The sequence below is a fragment of the Amia ocellicauda genome, chromosome 7, assembly GCF_036373705.1.
Source record: "Amia ocellicauda isolate fAmiCal2 chromosome 7, fAmiCal2.hap1, whole genome shotgun sequence".
Classification (NCBI taxonomy): domain Eukaryota; kingdom Metazoa; phylum Chordata; class Actinopteri; order Amiiformes; family Amiidae; genus Amia; species Amia ocellicauda.
The window spans coordinates 48,293,201-48,311,851 of record NC_089856.1 but is presented as its reverse complement, the minus strand read 5'-3'; the positions used below and the strand labels follow the sequence as shown (position 1 = coordinate 48,311,851).

Below are 18,651 nucleotides of genomic sequence, written 5' to 3'. Positions count from 1 at the left end.
TGTGTCCTTCACAAAGACAAATCTGCCCGATTCCAGCCCTGTTGAAGCACCCCTAGATCATCACAGATCCTCCACCAAATTTCACAGTGGGTGTGAGACACTGTGGCTTGTAGGCCTCTCCAGATCTCCGTCTAACCATTAGATGACCAGGTGTCGGGCAAAGCTGAAACTTGGACTCATCAGAGAAGGTGTCCTTACTCCAGTCCTCTATGGTCCAATCCTTATGGTATTTTGCAAACCGGTCAGTGGAGAGCCGTTTTCGCCCTCTGGCGATCTGTAGCTTTGTTGTCCCCAATGTCTGCTGCTTGACCTTGTTCTTATGAACCACCGTCTTTGAAATTTTAAGGATGGAAGCAACCCGACGCTGTTTCCCACTGCCAGTAAAGCCAGAATTGAACCCTTCTTTTCCTCACTCAAAACTTTCCTTTTCAACTCTTTTGGCATGGTCAGTAGTTATTTTTTGATTCCAATTACTTTTGAGGTACAACTAGCACTGTTTTTGCCATCCAGCTGGTTCTATTGCAAGAGGATAGTGATGACCACAGCAGTGGTTTTTATACTTTTCCTCGTTAAATAAGATTTGGTTCAGGTGATCAGTTGCTCATTCAATAGAATGAGGTGTCTGTGTTGGAATTCAACAGACACTGGAATGGAATGGCTGCCGTACATGCAGAGATGCTGATTTAAGAAACAATTGCAGTGGTCTCTTAATTTTTTCCACAGCTGTGTTTTCACCTGTATGGCACATGCATTGGCAACACTTGTATAAACATGTCATACCAATAAAGCTCATTTTGAATTTGAATGTGAAGTTGAGAGAGGCAGAGAGAGAAGGAGAGAATGAGGCAGAGGGAGAGAGGGAATCTAAATGTGCATCCTGGTTACAGAGACGGGACCCCAAGGACGGGCTGTTGTGTGTTTGTGTGTCTGTGCAGTTGTGTATGAGACGGGCGAGTGTGTGACTGCGGTCGGGGTTGGGACGTCAAGAAGCCCAGAAGAAACTCTGAAATGGGATGCTGTGTGTGTGTGTGTCTCTGTGTGTGTATCTGTGTGTGTGTGTGTGTGTCTCTGTGTGTGTGTGTGTGTATCTGTGTGTGTGTGTGTGTGTGTGTCTCTGTGTGTGTGTGTGTGTGTATCTGTGTGTGTGTGTGTGTGTGTGTGTGTGTCTCTGTGTGTGTATCTGTGTGTGTGTGTGTGTGTGTGTGTGTGTGTCTCTGTGTGTGTGTGTGTGTATCTGTGTGTGTGTGTGTGTGTGTGTCTCTGTGTGTGTGTGTGTGTATCTGTGTGTGTGTGTGTGTGTCTCTGTGTGTGTATCTGTGTGTGTGTGTGTGTGTATGTGTGTGTGTGTGTGTGTGTGTGTGTGTGTGTGTCTGACGTGTGACTGATCGTTTTCCACACTCGCAAAGGTCAAGAACTTAAAATAACTCGATAATAGAGTGAAATGAAAACATGAAAGGGACATGACTCAGTTCAGTTCGTTTCAATGTACTGGTTTATTGATTATCTCTCTGTAATCAGGTGAACAAGAGCTGGCGAGCAAAAAACACTTTTAAATCATTTATTCGTTCATTTATTGGTTTATTTATTTTGTACAGCTTGATAGAGAATTGTGCACGAGACTCAGAAAAGCCACAATCATTTCATATCACTTTAATTATTTTTTTTTATGATTTTTTTTTTTAGTTTTCTTTATTTATTGAATCCACAAAGTCACAGGATAGAGCGAAACAGAGGAGAGAAGAGAGCGGAGGAGGCAGGAGTGGAGTGCCTGTCTGTGTGTGTGTGTGCGTGTGTCTGACGTGTTCCTCTCGGGCTGCGTGTCGTTACCTGGAGTCTGTGCTACACTGTGTGCTGTATTTGGTTTCTCTGTCTAACTCCCTCACTTCTGTGCTGTACTGTGTTGTATTGTGTGTGTTATGTTATCAGTCTCTATAGAGGGCCATCTTGCTGCTTGTTGTGTATAGCTTCCAGTTTTAATTACTCCTGTGTTGTTGATGTGCATGTCCAGTTCTTGCATTCACTTCTTCACATCTGTCCTCTCCCTCTCCCTGTACTCTCCTCTCTCCCTCCCTCCCTCTCTCTCTCTCTCTCTCTCTCTCTCTCCCTCTCTCTCTCTCTCACTCAGTCAGGCAGGTACTGTAAGATGCGTTGGGCCAGGAGGTCGGGGTCAAAGGTAAGGGCGCGCCTCTTCCGTGCCTGCCGCCCCCCCCCGCTCTGCTGCTGTGGCCGCTGCGGCCGCTCCCCGTCAATCCTCTTCATCCGCTGCAGCGCCGCGCCCCTCCCGGCCGTCTCCTCCTCCTCCTCCAGCCGCTTCACTCTGAGCAGCGAGGGCTCGGCGTCGGTCGCTGGGGGGGCTTTGTCGTCCAGGGAGCGGCGGGAGCGTTTCAGAGGGGAGGAAGAGGAGGAGGAGGAGGAGGAGCGCTCACCCCCCAGCACCCCCAGGTCTCTCCGGGCCAGGCGGTGGGGCGGCTGCTGCTGCGGCGTCTCTGAGGCCAGGCTAGACAGGACCCTCCCCACGAGGTACCTGCGGAGAGGGAGAGAGGGAGAGAGGGAGAGAGGGAGGACGAGGGAAAGGACTATGTCACTTGCTCTCCACAGTACCGCTCCTGTCTTGACCTTTGACCCCAACGATACATTCCTTTACCCTTATCAATAGATTCTGTCTGCCTTTCTTACTCTTTGTGTACTTCCTTGTTCATTCCTTCCTGTGAAAACATGTTGGCCAGTCCCTTTCTCCATCCCTCCATCCCGCTCTCTCCCTCCATCACTTAATTTCCCTCCCTCTCACTCCATCCCCCCCTCCCTCCATCCCCCCTTCTCTCTCCCTCCCCCACCCCATCTCCCTCCATCCCTCTCTCCCTCCATCCCTCCCCTCTCCCCCTCTCACCTCAGCACCTCCTCCTCTCCCTCCTCAGCTCCTCCCTGCTGTCTGCTGGGGGGCTGGGGGGCCGGTGGGGGCCCTTGCAGCCGGCGCTCCTGTCTGTACCGGTTGAGCAGCGTCTGTGTGAGCTGGGGGTCCAGCAGGCCGCTCCAGGCCTGGGGCTTGGCCATGCTGAGGCCCGGCTCTGTGTCGTCGTAGTCTGGGGGGTAGGGCCCCTGGAAGTCCCCGCCCTCCTCCTCGCCGTCTTCCTCCCCCCCCCCCAGCCTGGACGGTGGGGCGGAGTCATAGCCCTCGCTGAGGAGGCGGAGCAAGCCGGCCAGGTAAGCGGCCTCCTGGTCCCGCCTCTTGTCGTCCTCGGCCAATTGCTGCAGGGCCTGGCCCAGGCCCCGCCCCCTCCAGCCGTCCGTCTGGAGGAAAAGCTCATTGTTGTTGTTGTTGTTGTTGTTGCCCCGCCCCTCGCCCAGTGCGGCGGCTGCTGATTGGCCGGGGTATGACATCACCATCTGAGCCTCATACGGCAGTGAATCACGGAGCTCCCTGCGCAGACGCATGGCCCCGCCCACCTCCTCCACTGGGTTCCACCCACCACGAGGAAGACCACTGGCCACCGGCTGAGAGAGGGAGAGGGAGAGGATGAAAGACAGAGATAAAAGGAAGGATAGGGAGGGGGAGAGAGAGGGGGATAGAAGAGGGGTTACGTCACTAAATATATAAACAGTGCCTTGTAAAAGTATTCACACATATATATATATATATATATATATAAATACTGGGATAAAAGCTATAAATACTTGATCTTTTAGTCTTTATTGTTTTGTTTACGTCTTTTTGATTATCCTCTCGTCTTTCTTGTCTTCCCTTTCGCGTTGTTCCATATCATCATCCTTGCTTCCTTTCACTTTCATCTTTTCCTTATTCTCTCCCTTTCTTCTTTGTATCTCCTGCTCTCGTTTTTGCGTCCTCCCTCACTGACGCATCGTGCTCCCCTTCCTTGCTGGTGTTCGGTGATGATATCACAGCGCTCGGTCTCCGAGGCGTGACGCACACACACACACCACAGACCCGGTTATTAATAAAGACCTCTGACTCACTCTCCCAAATCACAACTTTATTAATAATGGAGGGAGACTGCAGCCTCCCCCGGTGAGTCACAGAGTCTAATCCCCCCGAACGTCATCACCGCCCTCCCATGCCAAACCCCATTCATTATTCACAGCCACCTGCACACAAATCAAACACACTCTCTCTCTCTCTCTCACTGTGCTATAATACACTACACGACTCTATACCACACAGTGCTGAACTATTTTAAACAGTCAACAGCTGTGCTCAGTTTGTCGGGATCTGATTGTGTGCAGGAGACGAGAGACGAGCGCTTGATGGAGAGATGACTGCGGCCGTGTCCCATCCCAGGGGAGATGGGGGAGCCACTCAGTTACTTGCGTTCACCAGGGAGAGAGAGAGAGAATGAAGGGGGTAGGTGGGGGGTGCAGCGTAATTCAGCAACGCCCAGTCCAGTGCAACGGAGCAAAGTGGGATAGACAGAGGTAGATGGAGATGGGTAAGAAAAGGAAGGAAGGGAAAGAGAGAGAGATGGTGTGGTCGGATTCGGACAACGTTCTCCGTGCCTGGGACGTGCTTCAGGTCAGAGTCCCATGCGGCCCGTTTGGCTGGGCTGGGTTTGGGGAGAGTGAACGGCAGGGGGTTGTTATCCATCCACGCTGGGACATCCACTATAACCTTGTCTCATCCCGGTGTGACGCACTTTGTATCTGACTCTGAGTCGGGGTTGGCAGTGGATGGAGTCCCAACAGTGGGAGCTGTGAAGTCACTGGATCTGTAGCCATGAAACCACTCACCCACCCACACAGAGCGCGACACCTGCGCTGGCGTCAAAGAACCGTGTGCAGCAGAACTGAACTGATGCCTGTTTCTCACACACACTCACACACACAGACACACTCTTTCTTCACTGCCCCAGTCTGGACCCTACACTACTACCATAAACTGAACCTTCTCACCCTGGAACAGAGGAGACTACGTGGGGACTTGATCCAAGTCTTCAAAATCATGAAAGGCATCGACCACATCAAACCAGAGGAGCTTTTCCAGATCAGCAGGGACACACGCACCCGGGGACACAAATGGAAATTGGGCTTCAAGACAGAAAACAGGAGACACTTCTTCACACAGAGAGGCGTCACAATCTGAACAAACTCCCCAGCGATGTGGCTGAAGAGACAATTTGGGAACATTCAAAAACAGACTGGATAGGATCCTTGATCACTGAGTTATTAATGGACAGCAAACGAGCACGATGGGGCGAATGGCCTCCTCTCGACTGGACAGTCTTGTTTTCTTATAGTCAATTGTTCAAAATACTCAAAAACCTGCCTAAATATAACCAAAAGATCATAATTAATTTTATACGTATCCCTAATTAAACCACACTGTGGCCAGAGTATCTCATATTCAATTAATTTTGTCATGATGACATTTCCTCAAACATCTCCAGGCAGGAAGAGCATCAATGATCCCGACACCTGCAGCGTCTCCGTCTCCGTCACTGAGAGCTGTGATCAACTCTGAGCTCCGGGCAGCCATGGGAGCCAAGCCAATAAAACCCACTTGCATTTGAATTTAATTAAACAGAGAGAGAGAGAGGAGAATAATTTAGAACTGTAGATCTTTCTAAGCAAACAGTAATAAACCACTTCACTTCCTCCCTCTCTTTCTCTCTCCTACCCAGGTACTCCCAGACGTGCTTTTTTCTGTTTGTTTTGCTTTTTTTCAAATCCATAGAAACCATCTGCTTCACTGAGGTTGTTCTCCTACCCTCTCTGTCTCTCTCTCTCTCTCTCTCTCTCTCCACACCCTCTCCACACCTACTCTTTTCCCCTGTATCCATCCATCCATCTCTCCCTCTCTCTCTCTCTGCATCGTTTTGACAGACTTTACTAAATGGATCCAATCTGCCCTGATTATAATTAGCCTATGACTCCCCCTGTCCCCCCAACATGGAAATAATACACACAGTAATGCATTCAGACACCCCCATCCCTCTCTCTCTCTCTCTCTATGTGTGCTGGCAGAGTAATACACACCTCCCTTGACCACACACTGAGTCCGTCCTTTATTATTATTATTGTGGATGTTGATGTTGGTCAGACATCAGACCAGGTGTGTCTGCAGGTGCGTGGCCCCCTCCGTCCTCCGTCCTCCATCCCTCTCTCTTTCCTCTCCCTCCCTCCCTCCCTCTCCCGTTGCCAGGCAGCAGCGAGAGGCTGAGCCGAGCGGCCATCTGTGATCTCAGAGCGGTGTGTGTCGCATCCAGACCCCTGCCGGCCCCTGTCTCCGCGCATCTCTCTGTCTCTGTGTGTCTCATTGTGTATCTCAACACAACAACAACAAAACTCCCCACAGCAATCTCTCTCTCTCTCTCTCTCTGTCTGTGACTTAAACAGTTTGGATGCACCGGCAGTCTTATGCAGCTGCTCCGTCTACCCCCCCCAAGGTAATTGGCATCATTAGTTACAGTAACCTGGCTCCAGTCTCCCTCTCTCTCTCTGATCGCACACACAGCATCCTTCTTGTTTGGTCAATGTGTTGTTGTGATTCAGTCCCCATTAGTCTCGGCTCACACTGCGCCGGTGACCTTTGGTGCCGCTGTTAATTTCCTGACTGCCTGCGAAATATTATACAGCCCATGTACTGGGGATCGATAGCATAACCACACACACACATACACACACACAAACTCACGACACACACAAAATAACAGGTAAACCGGGACCCTCACAGTAACACTCAGAAATTCTGTATCTGCAGTTCAGTATCAGCGGTTGTCCTTTACCTGTCTCTGACTGTGGGGCTGACAGACACTGAGCCTTACACACACACACACACGCACACGCACACGCACACACACACACACACACACACGCGCGCACACGCACACGCACACACACACACACACACACACACACACGCACACAGTTTATCCCTTCCTTTGTTTATAACCTGCTGTCTCCACTTTCATTTACCAAAAAAAATAAGCATAAATGCCTGCAATTCCAGCTCCCTCCCTTGCTCCCTCCATCCCTCCATCCTTACCTTGGCGGGCAGCAGCGGCGGTGCGGTGAGGAGGACAAGGCAGGCGAGGGGGAGCCAGAAGGGTTTGTTCAGAGGGCCCGACATCCTGAGAGGAGATGAGGCTGCCCTGGGGTCTGTGTGCGTCCAGCTCTGAGACTGAGGGAGGCGCAGAGGAGAGAGGGATGACAAGGAGGAGAGAGGGGGGAGGAGGAGGGGGTGTGGTCTAAGCATGAGAGAGAGAAAGAGAGAGAGGGGGGGGTGTCAGCATGAGCGCGATCAAGAGAGAGAGAGGGAGAGAGGGAGGAGGTGTGGTTTAAGGATGAGAGGGAGGGAGGGAGGGAGAGAGAGGGATGTGTGATGTAAACAGGAGAGCGATGCTGGGGGGGGGCTGTGAGTCACTGCATACGTCAGGGTGTAAATGTCAGGCGTCGGAGAGACACCGTTACAGTGACGAGGAGACGAGCAAAGAGGGGTCCCAAAACACGTCTGTCTCAGTTGATTTATAAATGACCTGATGAAGGTTTATTGATCGTCGATAAATGGGATTATTAATGGAGCCCAGTGGTTTTATAAACTATTTACCCATCATCAATTAACGCCACTGTGATATAAAGTGTGATCAAACTGTAGATCACACGGTGGGGGCGTCCCAGAAACACATCCCCTGGGAAGCACGGATCACGATGATTCACTGCTTCAGCCGTTGTGGCCTGTGGGTTACAGTCCGACACTGAGTCCCAACAGGCGCCCGACTCCTCCACAGCTCGCCGGCCGCAGGCAGAGAGAGACCCCCCTGAAACACACTGACTCAACCCCGCTGCTCTGGGGCTGCGCCGGCTTTGTGAGGCCCGAGGGAGGGATCTGTGGCGCAGTGCTGCCACCTGCTGGAGGGATGGTGCGGTGCGGTGCGAAAGCGTGTGTGAACCTTTCATTTATTGTGCCCTGTTACATTATACATGCCGATGATCTGCACACGTTTACACGCATATGACGCTCTTTTCAAGTCTGCATGCAGATTTCTTTTGCACACATGCGAGTGTTTCAGACAGTGGTCTCATTCCCCACACCCCACACCCCACACCCCACACCCCACACCCCACACCCCGTTACTCTGCTCTTGACCAGCGCGACGAGCCCCACAGTGACGCAGGGCAGCAAACATTCGTTGGAACTCATCAATGCTCCTCTCCACGGAAGTCTTTAGTAAAATACTGTTTTTATTGTTGCAGTATTTTACATGTATACATGTGTATATATATATGTGTGTGTGTGTGTGTGTCTATATATATATGTGTGTGTGTGTATATATATATATATATATATATATATATATATATATATATGTGTGTGGGTGGGTGGGTGGATTCTGTACATTACAGAATATAAAACTGAGAATTCACTGCACTATTGCTGCACTGATTCATCTTCCCCGAATCATAAAGACTCGCCTGATTAATAATGTTATTCTGTTCTGTTAAGATGGTTTGTGGGTGGAAAGTGGCAGCAAACACAACAGGCAGCTCCTTCCGAAATACACTTCTCAGGCCTGGTCTGGAACCTTTCTTTAAGAATTTTCCAAAAAAGAACAATCATTACAGCGCAACTGAAAGCAGCTGTCTGAGGACATTTCTGCAGCATCTGACATGAACCTGAAGGGGAGTTTGATGGTTGTTTGTGGTCTGGGTTCGGGGGGCTGCTGTGGCTGAAGGCTGACAGTCACAGTCCGCCCCTGTGAATAACTACATTAATGAGCACATGCGTTTCTGAGTCTGTTAGTGGAAAGCGGAGGGTGACAGGGGTCTGGTGTTTGTGGTGGTCGGCACGTCTCTCTACGTCTTTAAGCAAAAACCTCTGCAACTTCCACAACTGTCCAGTGGCTGTTGCAGCTGTCAGACCCAGTGTTTCATGTCTGTATCTGTGAAAGACCAGGCGAGTCCAGCTTTTAATGATGCTAAATTATAATTGATCAACAAAGAACAAGTGTGTGTAAAACTACACAGTTATTATCTGGATGTGATTTGGACCCAGCACCAAATATTACCACCATGTCATACCCACAGTACTGCTTTCCTTTCTGTGCCATTCAAGAATTATGTGTGTATCACGTTTGAATATTTATATTTATACATATATAATAAATAAACACCTAATAATGAATTGTGTGTTCCAGAATATGACTAATTTCACAGTGAAACTAACACACATGGCTATATATAGGTCAGGGATGTGGCTTTAAATCACTCATATGGCTGCACTTCTTAGAAACACAGCAACACATGCTCACAATAGATGTGATGTTCTGGCACACCGAGGGTCTGCGGTGACGCCACTGGCTTGTCTTACTGGGGAAGTAGCAGGGCTTTGCGCACGATCAATAAAACTGTTTCAATCACGTTGATCAGTTAACCCTATGAACAGTACTGTGCCAGATTCCCATCTCTAGAGACACAGATCAGACGCAAAAGGACACTCAGACCCAGGACTTGCCAGCTCTGAGCCGAGCCCCTGCCTGGGGAGCCACACAGGACTGGACTGCCCTTACAGCTCTCTAAAGATCTGCTATATCCAGTCAATCCTCTGGCAGCAAAACAAGCACAAAGGACAGGTTTCAGAAGGACGAGACTGCGCCGGGGTTTGAGCCCAGGACCTGTGAGGCCAGACCCTCATGCAGCGAGACACACGGGACTTCATGCTTCATTGCTTGGTTGAACGTCTTGTATGTGAACCTCACTCTGCCTTCTGTGGCACTGAACCAGCAGAAACTATGATCAGATTTGCAGAAACAGATGCTGCGAATGGAATACATTCCCGATCCGATATACTGCATTCAGATTGACTGGAACCATAATTTAAATACGTATTACGTGTTAAATAATGTGTCCAGTAAACATGTGTTTCTACCAGTGGCAGGTGATTAACAATTAATTAACTGTGTGTAAGAGAGAAACAAACACAAGTGAAATTGTAGATTAAAAGTAAACGCAATGCAGTTTTCAGTGAGCCGGGCAGCTCTTGTTGGGACAGAGCTGATCATTCTTTAAAACTTATTCTGAATGCCCATATATCAAAATAGTGATCAATTGGTTATAATCTGACAGAGAACTATTATTCAGTATGTTGCCAAGTCAGGTGGTTGAAATAAATGAATACAATATCATGTCGAAACGTTTTTACTAAATAACACACAACCTGGTATAATTGTACTCTTTGTGTAGAAAGAACAAACGCCCTCAGAAGCGCTTCCTGTACAATAGCACAACGCAGATAACAGTTTTGCACAGTCATCATTACACGATATAATTTACAATACACAACCGACCAAAACTTCTAGCATCAATAAAGGCGCTTCCTATAGTGGCTGAAGAAGATAATTGAGATAATGAACATGGAAAATAATAATGTTGCATTTTCTACAGCTGTCCGGTCTTTTATTTTAATTGATATATCGATCTATTGATGATGAAACATCTCTCTGCACAGAGCACAGAGCTCCACAGCGCCCAAGAGCGCAGCGGGCGAGTGTGGTATTACACACACGAGCTGTGATTGGCTCTTCTCCTCCCCTAAGGGGGAGGGCTTTATGCTGAACACCGAGCTGTGATTGGTTGTTCCACTGGTGTGGCTGCTTGATTTACATATGAAGCCGTTAAAACTGGACCGTTAAAACTGTTTAAAATCACATTCAAATTCAAATTCTAATTAGCTTTATTGGCGTGACGTCAGTGCTTTACAGTGACAACACAACACAGTCATACAATCAGTTACATCAAGCTAAACCTAATCTATGAGGAACTCACATGTGCGTTTAGTTGTGGGACTGAATATTTTTAGCCTAATTATATAATAATTGTTGGGGTGGAGTGATTAAGCTGTACAGTACTAATGACATCTGTAGATGTTGCTACGTTTTTAGTCATTTATTTATATATATATATATATATTTATATATACCACACATAGTAGTGATTTCTCCAACCCTACACACATGCTGACATACACACACACATGCACACGCACACACACACGCACACATACATAGGCACTTGTTGTCTTCAAATTAAACATTCACATGCTTTGTAGCAAAAGCCATACCTGTCTGCTGTGCTCTGGGCGTTGGGGAGGTTTGTGTGAGTTTCCCAGGCGGGCGCTGTGCGTTATTATCCACACTTTCATTTTTAGAGGATGGCAGTGGCGGATGGTGGCAGACAAGATACAACAACTAAGACAATGAACTGAACAAGTTTCACAGACACGTGACTAACAGAAATGCAATAATGTATTCCTGAACAAATGGGGGGTCAAAATCAAAAGTCACAGTCAGTATCTGTTTGGCCCCCAGCTGCATTAAGTGCTGCACCCAGACCCAGATCTGCCAGTTCTTGTGTGAGATGTTACCCCTCTCTTCCACCGGCACTTGCAAGTTCCCGCACATTTCTGGGGGAATGGCCCTCGCCCTCCGATCCAACAGGCCCCAGACGTGCTCACTGGGGTTGAGATCCGGCTCTTCGCTGGCCGTGGCAGACACTGACATTCCTGTCTTGCAGGAAATCACGTCCAGCGCAGGTGGGTTTGTGCCCATGGGCCACGTCGTTGCCGGTGATGTCTGTAAGGACCTGCCGTACAACAGGCCTACAAGCCCTCAGTCCAGCCTCTCTCAGCCGATTACGGACAGTCTGAGCACTGATGGAGGGATCGTGTTCCTGGTGTGACTCGGGCAGTTATGGTTGCCGTCCTGTACCTGTCCCGCAGGTGTGATATTGGGATGTACCGATCCTGGGCAGGTGTTGTTACACGTGGTCTGCCACTGCCAGGACGATCAGCTGTCCTTCCCGTCTCCCTGTAGCGCTGTCTTAGGTGTCTCACAGTGCGGACATTGCAGTTTATTGCCCTGGCCACGTCTGCAGTCCTCATGCCTCCTTGCAGCGTGTCTAAGACACGTTCACGCAGATGAGCAGGACCCTGGGCATCTTTATTCTGGTGTTTTTCAGAGTCAGTAGAAAGGTCTCCTTAGTGTCCTAAGTTTTTATAACTGTGGCCTTAATTGCCTACGTCTGTAAGCTGTCAGTGTCTTATGGACCGTTCCACAGGTGCATGTTCATTCATTGAAAAAGCATGGAAACCATTGTTTAAACCCTTTACAATCAAGATCTGTAAAGTTATTTGGATTTTAACAAAATTATCTTTAAAATACAGTGTCCTGAAAAAGGGACGTGAGTATATATATTGTAGCGACCCTGGCTTGTGTGTTGTGCTGTGCGGGGGGCAGTGCCTGGGGTACATCAGGTGGCAGCTGCGTGTTTCTGGGCACGGCTGTGCGGGGGGAGTGGATGTGCCCCTCAGTGAACTCCCGCCGCACTGTGGCACTCTCTTTGCCCGGGGGTCGTTACAATATTATTATTTGGTGCGTTTAATGAAGGGTCTTACACCCACCTGTACTAAACCACTGACTCAGTGACGAGCAGTGCTGTCTCTGCCCCACAGACAGACTTCGCCAGAGACTCTAGTGTGAGTTTCTCTCACTGTTGCCAGATCGGGGGATTTTCCCCTAAATTTGGGGGCGACATTTGTATGGGGGAAATGTTGGGGGATATTATTCTGAACTTGGGGGAATTTAGGGGTTATGGCACAATCGATTTCTCCCCCCGCGGACCTCACTTCACCAGCAATCATATTTGGGGGGGATACGTGATTTGGGGGATTTTTACGACCAAATTGGGGGGGAATTTATGGAGAGGACCTGGGAACACTGGTTTCTCTCCAGAGTCACTTTCGCTCCCAAACTCAGTTTTTTTATCAAATGATCCAACCCAAGCACATTGTAAATACTTTTTCATGTGGAAGTTGCAGCGCCCGAAGTATCGCTGCTCTTCGGTACAAAGTGCAGCTCGTCTTCCAAGAGCTCTTCTCTCCTCCTACACTTCTCTTTCACTCCCTCCCTCTCTCTGAAAAAAGAAAAGAGGACCAACGCCCTGTCTTTCCGTCTGCGCTGTGAGCTCCAGTGAAGGACGACGCACAGGCTGCTCTCTCTCTCTCTCTCTCTCTCTCTCTCTCGGACGACTCGTCTCTGTCTGTCTGTCTGTCTGTGTGTCGGTGAGGGAGCAGGAGGCGGATCTCTGTCTCTGTCTGTCTGTCTGTCTGTCTGTCTGTCTGTGTGTCGGTGAGGGAGCAGGAGGCGGATCTCTGTCTCTGTCTGTCTGTCTGTCTGTCTGTCTGTCTGTGTGTCGGTGAGGGAGCAGGAGGCGGATCTCTGTCTCTGTCTGTCTGTCTGTCTGTCTGTGTGTCGGTGAAGGAGCAGGAGGCGGATCTCTGTGCAACAGTTGCGCTGCTCGGCTGCTTCTTCACTTCAGCTCAGCCGCGTCACTCTGCTGTTTCTCACTCAGTCCTGCGTCTCGGAGGAGTAGCGGTGGAGTTGCGCCGTAGTTGGTACTTTTCTCCAGCATGGCCGACACAGACGCGGACAGCCCGTCCGGGAACGTCATGGAGAGGCTGAAAAGTTACATACGGACCCGCAAAGGAGCCCTGCTGGCCGCCGAGATAGTGAGTACCCACCCGTCCCGCTGTGTTAGTGAGACAGTGAGGCCACATTGTGTTCGTGTGAGACAGCACGCGTGTCGCAGCTGTGTCCCTGTCCCGGTGTGTGGACACGTCCAGGAGCAGGACGGGGGCAGTGCGGTGCTGACGGCGGTCATACAGGCTGGGTACTGCGGCGCTGGCGCACATTTGTGATCGGGTCTTGCGCGGAAATGGTGAGCGCATGTGGTTGTGCGTCCTGGCTGTGGAAGAGCATAAACACCGGGGTGGTGCAGCACTGAGCCCGCTGTCCAGCTCGCAGTGATCGGGTTATTATCGCTGCGGTTCAGCAGCACAGGACCGACGCAGCCGCACGGATGACCCAACCGCCCGTGCCAGTCCGCCTGATCACAGCAGCCTGTACTCTCTGTACAGAAGGATTCAAATGCCACTGTGGCTCCAGCCCTGTAGCATCTCAGGGCGGTGGCTGAATCAATGCCCAACTAGTTTTACCCCCCCTTTCTTAAATGAGTGTAAGTATTATAATTAAATATGGAAGTAAACCACAAGCCTCTCTCTCAAGGGAAATGTAACCCTGGCACCAGGCTGCCGTGTGGGCACAGATCTGTGCAGGACGGTGCGTCTGAACAGTGCATCTCTCACCTCCGGGGAGCGGAGACAGGCCGTGCCATCCACCATGCCACCCGCCGCCTGGTGCGGTGTTTATAGCCAGGGCTCCGAGCGCCTGGCACCTCCTTTCATCCCAAAAATGTACAGGAGCCCCGAGTCTGAGGGCCTGCACAGACGGCAGCACCAGCACCCACCTATCCGGGGTTTGGGATCAGCCCAGGATCAGACAGGAAAGCAACACAGCTGAGAGAGAGGTGTGGCCCCGAGAGCCTGCGATTCTTGGAAAACAGAAGCGCTTTGGTTTTTGCGAGTGTTAGTTTGTGGTTTGTGTCTGTCTGACAGCACATCATGAGGTAACCATATGGTACATGCACAGCACCGCAGTCTGAGGTCCCTGTGAGTTAATGTGACAGACAGTGTGTGTGTGAGAGAGAGAGGGGCTCTCACTGGGCGGTGATTTATGACAACTCTCTCCTGTCTGTTGACAGTGCTGCCCAGTGTGGGACAGGGTGACAAGGTTGTTTGTTTTTCGCGCTGTGTGACACTCTGTGGGGCTGTGTGACGCTGTGTGACACTGTGTTCCACACCAGGCACCTCCTGTGGGGAGTCAGTGCTCTTCCTGGGCCCCCCAACCTCAGGGTCGTCCCCACACCACTCTGACTGGCTGGTATATTTAGCTCAATCTGTAAAGTCGCCCCCAGAGCAAAGCAACTATTTCTGAGGAAGACATTCGGTGCCATAAGGAGACCCATCACCCCCCCACACCAGGCTCTATCCTGGGCTGTGCAGCGGCCTGCACTCACTGCCCCGCTGCTCCAGCTGTCAAGATGGGGGGTGAAAGGTCATGACTCCTGCACAGCCACCTTCGCCCCTCGGAGAACATACTTTGAATTCCGAGCCCATGTGTCAAGAGCGGTTCTAATAGTTATTATTGGTAACAGCAGCAGTATCTGTAGTGGCAGTTACTCAATTTGAAGATGTGCATGGTTTTTAAAACGCTAATGTACAGTATATTACACACACACACACAGACACACAGACAGACACACACACACACACACACACTCACACACACACACACACTCACACACACTCACACACACACAATTACAAGGGTTGCAACATCCCTCTGAAGGAATCCTCTGTGCGTCTCAGTGAAATGTAACATCTCCGCACTACAGGGCAACTGTGCCGGGATTCGATGTGCTGTGCTGTGTTTGATGCACTTACAATGCACTGCGCTGTGGGGGGGGGCACAGACGCCCGTTGTGCAGCTGCAGACCCTCCTGCCCAGCCCGCCTCTCGCTGGTCTGCAGTATTTACTGCACCTGAGTGACATATGTGTCATAATCCGGTTTGATTACATTTGAGTAATAGTTTTTTTAGCGCTTAGTCTTGGTTTTTATTCGTGTGTGTATGTGGGAGGCGGCCGTTAACCTTTCCCTGTCCAGCTCTTACACTTCCTGTTTAAGAATAAGGAAAAAGTACAGTTTGCATATCTGTGGCAGTGTCGGAGCCGGGGGTGTGAGTCACTGCTAACGCCTCTTGACAGTTTCTTTCTGGAGTCATGCTGAAAACGGAAACGGCCACAGGAAGGAAGTGTTGAGAAAAAACAAACCAAAAAATGTACAAAAACAAAGCCGGCTCAGCAAGAGTTCAAAACACACCAGAAAAATAAACTGGGGTCACCAGGATTCCCACAATGCCCTGCAGCGTGGGCCTCTGGGCTGAACTGCACACTTTGTTCCCATGCTGGCCCGTGAGCTGGACTGTCAACTGTGCTCTCCTGGGTAAGATCACCCCCCACACCCAGGCACCGGGATGCAACAGACACTCAGACTGAACCCACAGTCCGCTTCGACCAACACACACACACACCAACACAAGCTGGGTGAGTTCAGTTCACTCTCATTCTGCGCCCCAGATCAGTGCCTGGCTGAAGCAGGGAGGGCCGCGCCACTGGAAAGAGTCCACTCCCCTCCCCTCCACGAATAGTGGCTCCATTGTGGCTCCCTGGCGCTCTGTGGGAGGGCTGTGCGGACGGCGGGGCCTGCCGGTGCCAGGCGCTCCCTCCCGGACGCATAAAGGGCCGATACATGCCTCACTGTTTCCACTGAGCGCTTCGTTCCTCCAGCCCTGGCACTGAGACACGGCTGCATAGGCGGGAGGAGTGTGTGTTTGTATTCCTGCGCGTGAGCGAGGGGAACAGAGGGCCTGTCTGGTGTTGTTGTGTGTGTGTGTGTGAACTCAGGTGAGAAGGGGAGAGATCATTTATAAAGATATGCTGGTGGTGACGCGGCTCCTCCCACGCTCACCTCACTAGCTCTTCCGGCAGCAAGAACCTCTTCCTCCCGACGTTGGTTTCCTCCCCCCCCTCCCTGTGTTCAGTCTGTTTTACCTCTCCACATGCGTGTAGCCAGTGCCATGACGGTGTGTGTGTGTCTGCCTCCGCAGGGCATCTGCCTGGTGGTGTTGATCTGCTACGCAGCCTCGTCATATGGGGGCTACAGCGCCGTGGCCATCTGTGAGATGATCTTCGCCATCATCTTCTTCGTCATCTTCATGATGGAGTTCGACAAGCAGTTCGCCGCCATCTCCTGGCCCTGGAGCGTGAGTGACCCCGGACACGCACACGTCGACACGCGTCAAACACACTAGCGCAGACGAGCAGGTTGACGGGGCCGGCCGGCCGCTCACACGCGTGCGCTTGTCTTTGCTCCCGCAGGACTTTTTCCGGGCGATCATCGGCGCCGGGCTGTTCCTCATCACATCTCTGATCTCGGTGATCGGGGGAGGAGACGGTGCCCGCATTGCCGGCGGGGTGAGTGGCAGCAAGAACGGCTCGCTGTGTGTGTGTGGTGCCAGCGGGACGTCGGCCAGTGTTCTCGGGGGGGCTTCAGTACTGGAGAGCAGACGTGTTTCCTGTTGAATAACCTGGGATTCTCTCTCTCTCTCTCTCTTCAGGTGTTTGGGTTAATCGCAGGGATCCTGTTTGCCTACGATTCCTACTTGGGCTACCTGGCCATCAAGGCCTCAAAACAGCACCATGCCACTGCCACCAGCGGTAAGACCCACACACACACACTGAGGAAGACATGTATTGCATGCACTTTCTCGTGGAGCACACTCTTCCGATATCGAGATGGGGGAGTGTCCCCCAGGAGCCGGAGCAGGGGGCCTGAAGGGGCCGGCTGGTATGAGCTTGAATGATTGATTGATTGGCTGTATTCTCTCGCCTGTACAGATCCAGAGTCCGGAGACTAAGCCGAGCCGGACGCCTCCTTTCTTGACGTTGACAAGAGACACAAGCACAGACGAGGAGGAGGAGATTACAGCGCGGGCGAGGCCAGGGACACACGGCAAACACGGAGCGAGGATACGCTGGGGCAGCCGGAGGAGAGGGGGATGGCACAGAAACCCCAAAAAACATTGTGCAAGAGTGCAGACCAATTCTGAGAACACACACTTTCTCACAGTCACACAATTTCACTCTCACACAGACGCACACTCACAGTCACACACATGCAGCCCCCTCCAAGCAATACTGGCAGCTTTTCACACCACAGCCATCAGAATAGGGACACAACGGTACTTTCTACCATCTCTCTCTCTCCCTCCATCCCTCTCCTCCTCACCGATCCCCCCCACTCATCTCTCTCCACACTGCTACTGCTGACAAATAATAACAACAACAACCATGTTTTTGCATTTTGTGTTTCAGGTATAATAATATTAATTACAAAAGTTGACGGGTGATAAATCGTTGTACTGCTGTTGGCGTGTGGGAGGCCGGGGTCTCGGCTCGGCCGTGTCTGTGGCCCTGGGGGGCCGTCGTGTGGAGTCACAGTCCAGCAGCAGCTAAAGGTCGACCCTCGATTGACGTTTGGGTCTGCTGGACTGTGGCTCTCCAGGACCAGGGGCCTACACACCCCCCTCTCCATCCCCGGTTACTTGATTCCCCTGCCGGCCCCCTCCAGCTCCACGCCAGATCCTTACTGGCATTTTGACACCAAACCAGTTCTGTTTTAAGTCGTCTTTTGTCGTTTGAAGAAGAGCGACAGTAAAGGGAAACACGGTTTAAAGAAACATTGTCATTGTCATTTTTGTTGTTCTGTATTAAGTTGTTTTTCGTTGGAAAGTAAAGTATATGTGTAAATCGGTATATTTCCTCGTTCGGTGCAAACATTAAGGGATTGTTTATTAATTAAGATATATTAATAAAACCCTCTTTGACAAACTGTGACTCAGTCTAATCTAGTTCTCTCCTGTCATTGGCTCACAACTTACAGGTCAACATGAAAAGACACAGTCAGTAGATAGTAGAGACACAGTCCAGTCCAGCAGGGTCTCTGCCCTGGTCCTGAGAGACACAGTCCAGTGCAGAAGGCCAGCTCTACACACACATCCCTGCACAGCCTCATGCAGCGAGTCTCAGGTTGACACAGTAAATAAGTGAGCCAACAGCAGGCAGGCAGTGCAGTGAGGGGGAGGGGAGCAGGCTGGCTGTTTCTGCTATATATGGGCTGCGTCTACTCTCT

The 18,651-nt window shown here is 50.7% G+C and overlaps 2 protein-coding genes across 2 annotated transcripts; one reads left to right on the top strand and one right to left on the bottom strand.

Annotated features, from left to right (window-relative positions):
• Nucleotides 1-1,474: 1,474 nt before the first annotated feature.
• pcsk1nl (proprotein convertase subtilisin/kexin type 1 inhibitor, like) lies at nucleotides 1,475-7,173 on the bottom strand. The gene is made up of 3 exons (XM_066710094.1): nucleotides 6,995-7,173; nucleotides 2,888-3,492; nucleotides 1,475-2,524 (listed from the first exon to the last, which is right to left on the bottom strand). The coding sequence occupies exons 1-3, from the start codon at nucleotides 7,076-7,078 to the stop codon at nucleotides 2,122-2,124; spliced, it is 1,092 nt and encodes a 363-aa protein (XP_066566191.1). The 5' UTR covers nucleotides 7,079-7,173; the 3' UTR covers nucleotides 1,475-2,121.
• Nucleotides 7,174-12,936: 5,763 nt separating this feature from the next.
• Nucleotides 12,937-18,356, top strand: plp2b (proteolipid protein 2b). The gene is made up of 5 exons (XM_066710093.1): nucleotides 12,937-13,510; nucleotides 16,568-16,723; nucleotides 16,839-16,934; nucleotides 17,078-17,177; nucleotides 17,358-18,356. Exons 1-5 carry the CDS (start codon nucleotides 13,412-13,414, stop codon nucleotides 17,375-17,377), a joined length of 471 nt encoding a protein of 156 aa, XP_066566190.1. The 5' UTR covers nucleotides 12,937-13,411; the 3' UTR covers nucleotides 17,378-18,356.
• Nucleotides 18,357-18,651: the final 295 nt, after the last annotated feature.

Coding starts and splice junctions, on each gene's coding strand:
- plp2b (XM_066710093.1), top strand. CDS start 13,412: ATGGCCGACACAGACGCGGACAGCCCGTCCGGGAACGTCATGGAGAGG. Junction 13,511..16,567: donor CCCTGCTGGCCGCCGAGATA/GTGAGTACCCAC, acceptor CTGCCTCCGCAG/GGCATCTGCCTGGTGGTGTT. Junction 16,935..17,077: donor GTGCCCGCATTGCCGGCGGG/GTGAGTGGCAGC, acceptor CTCTCTCTTCAG/GTGTTTGGGTTAATCGCAGG.
- pcsk1nl (XM_066710094.1), bottom strand. CDS start 7,078: ATGTCGGGCCCTCTGAACAAACCCTTCTGGCTCCCCCTCGCCTGCCTT. Junction 3,493..6,994: donor CGCCGCTGCTGCCCGCCAAG/GTAAGGATGGAG, acceptor TCCCTCTCTCAG/CCGGTGGCCAGTGGTCTTCC. Junction 2,525..2,887: donor GGAGAGGAGGAGGTGCTGAG/GTGAGAGGGGGA, acceptor CCCTCTCCGCAG/GTACCTCGTGGGGAGGGTCC.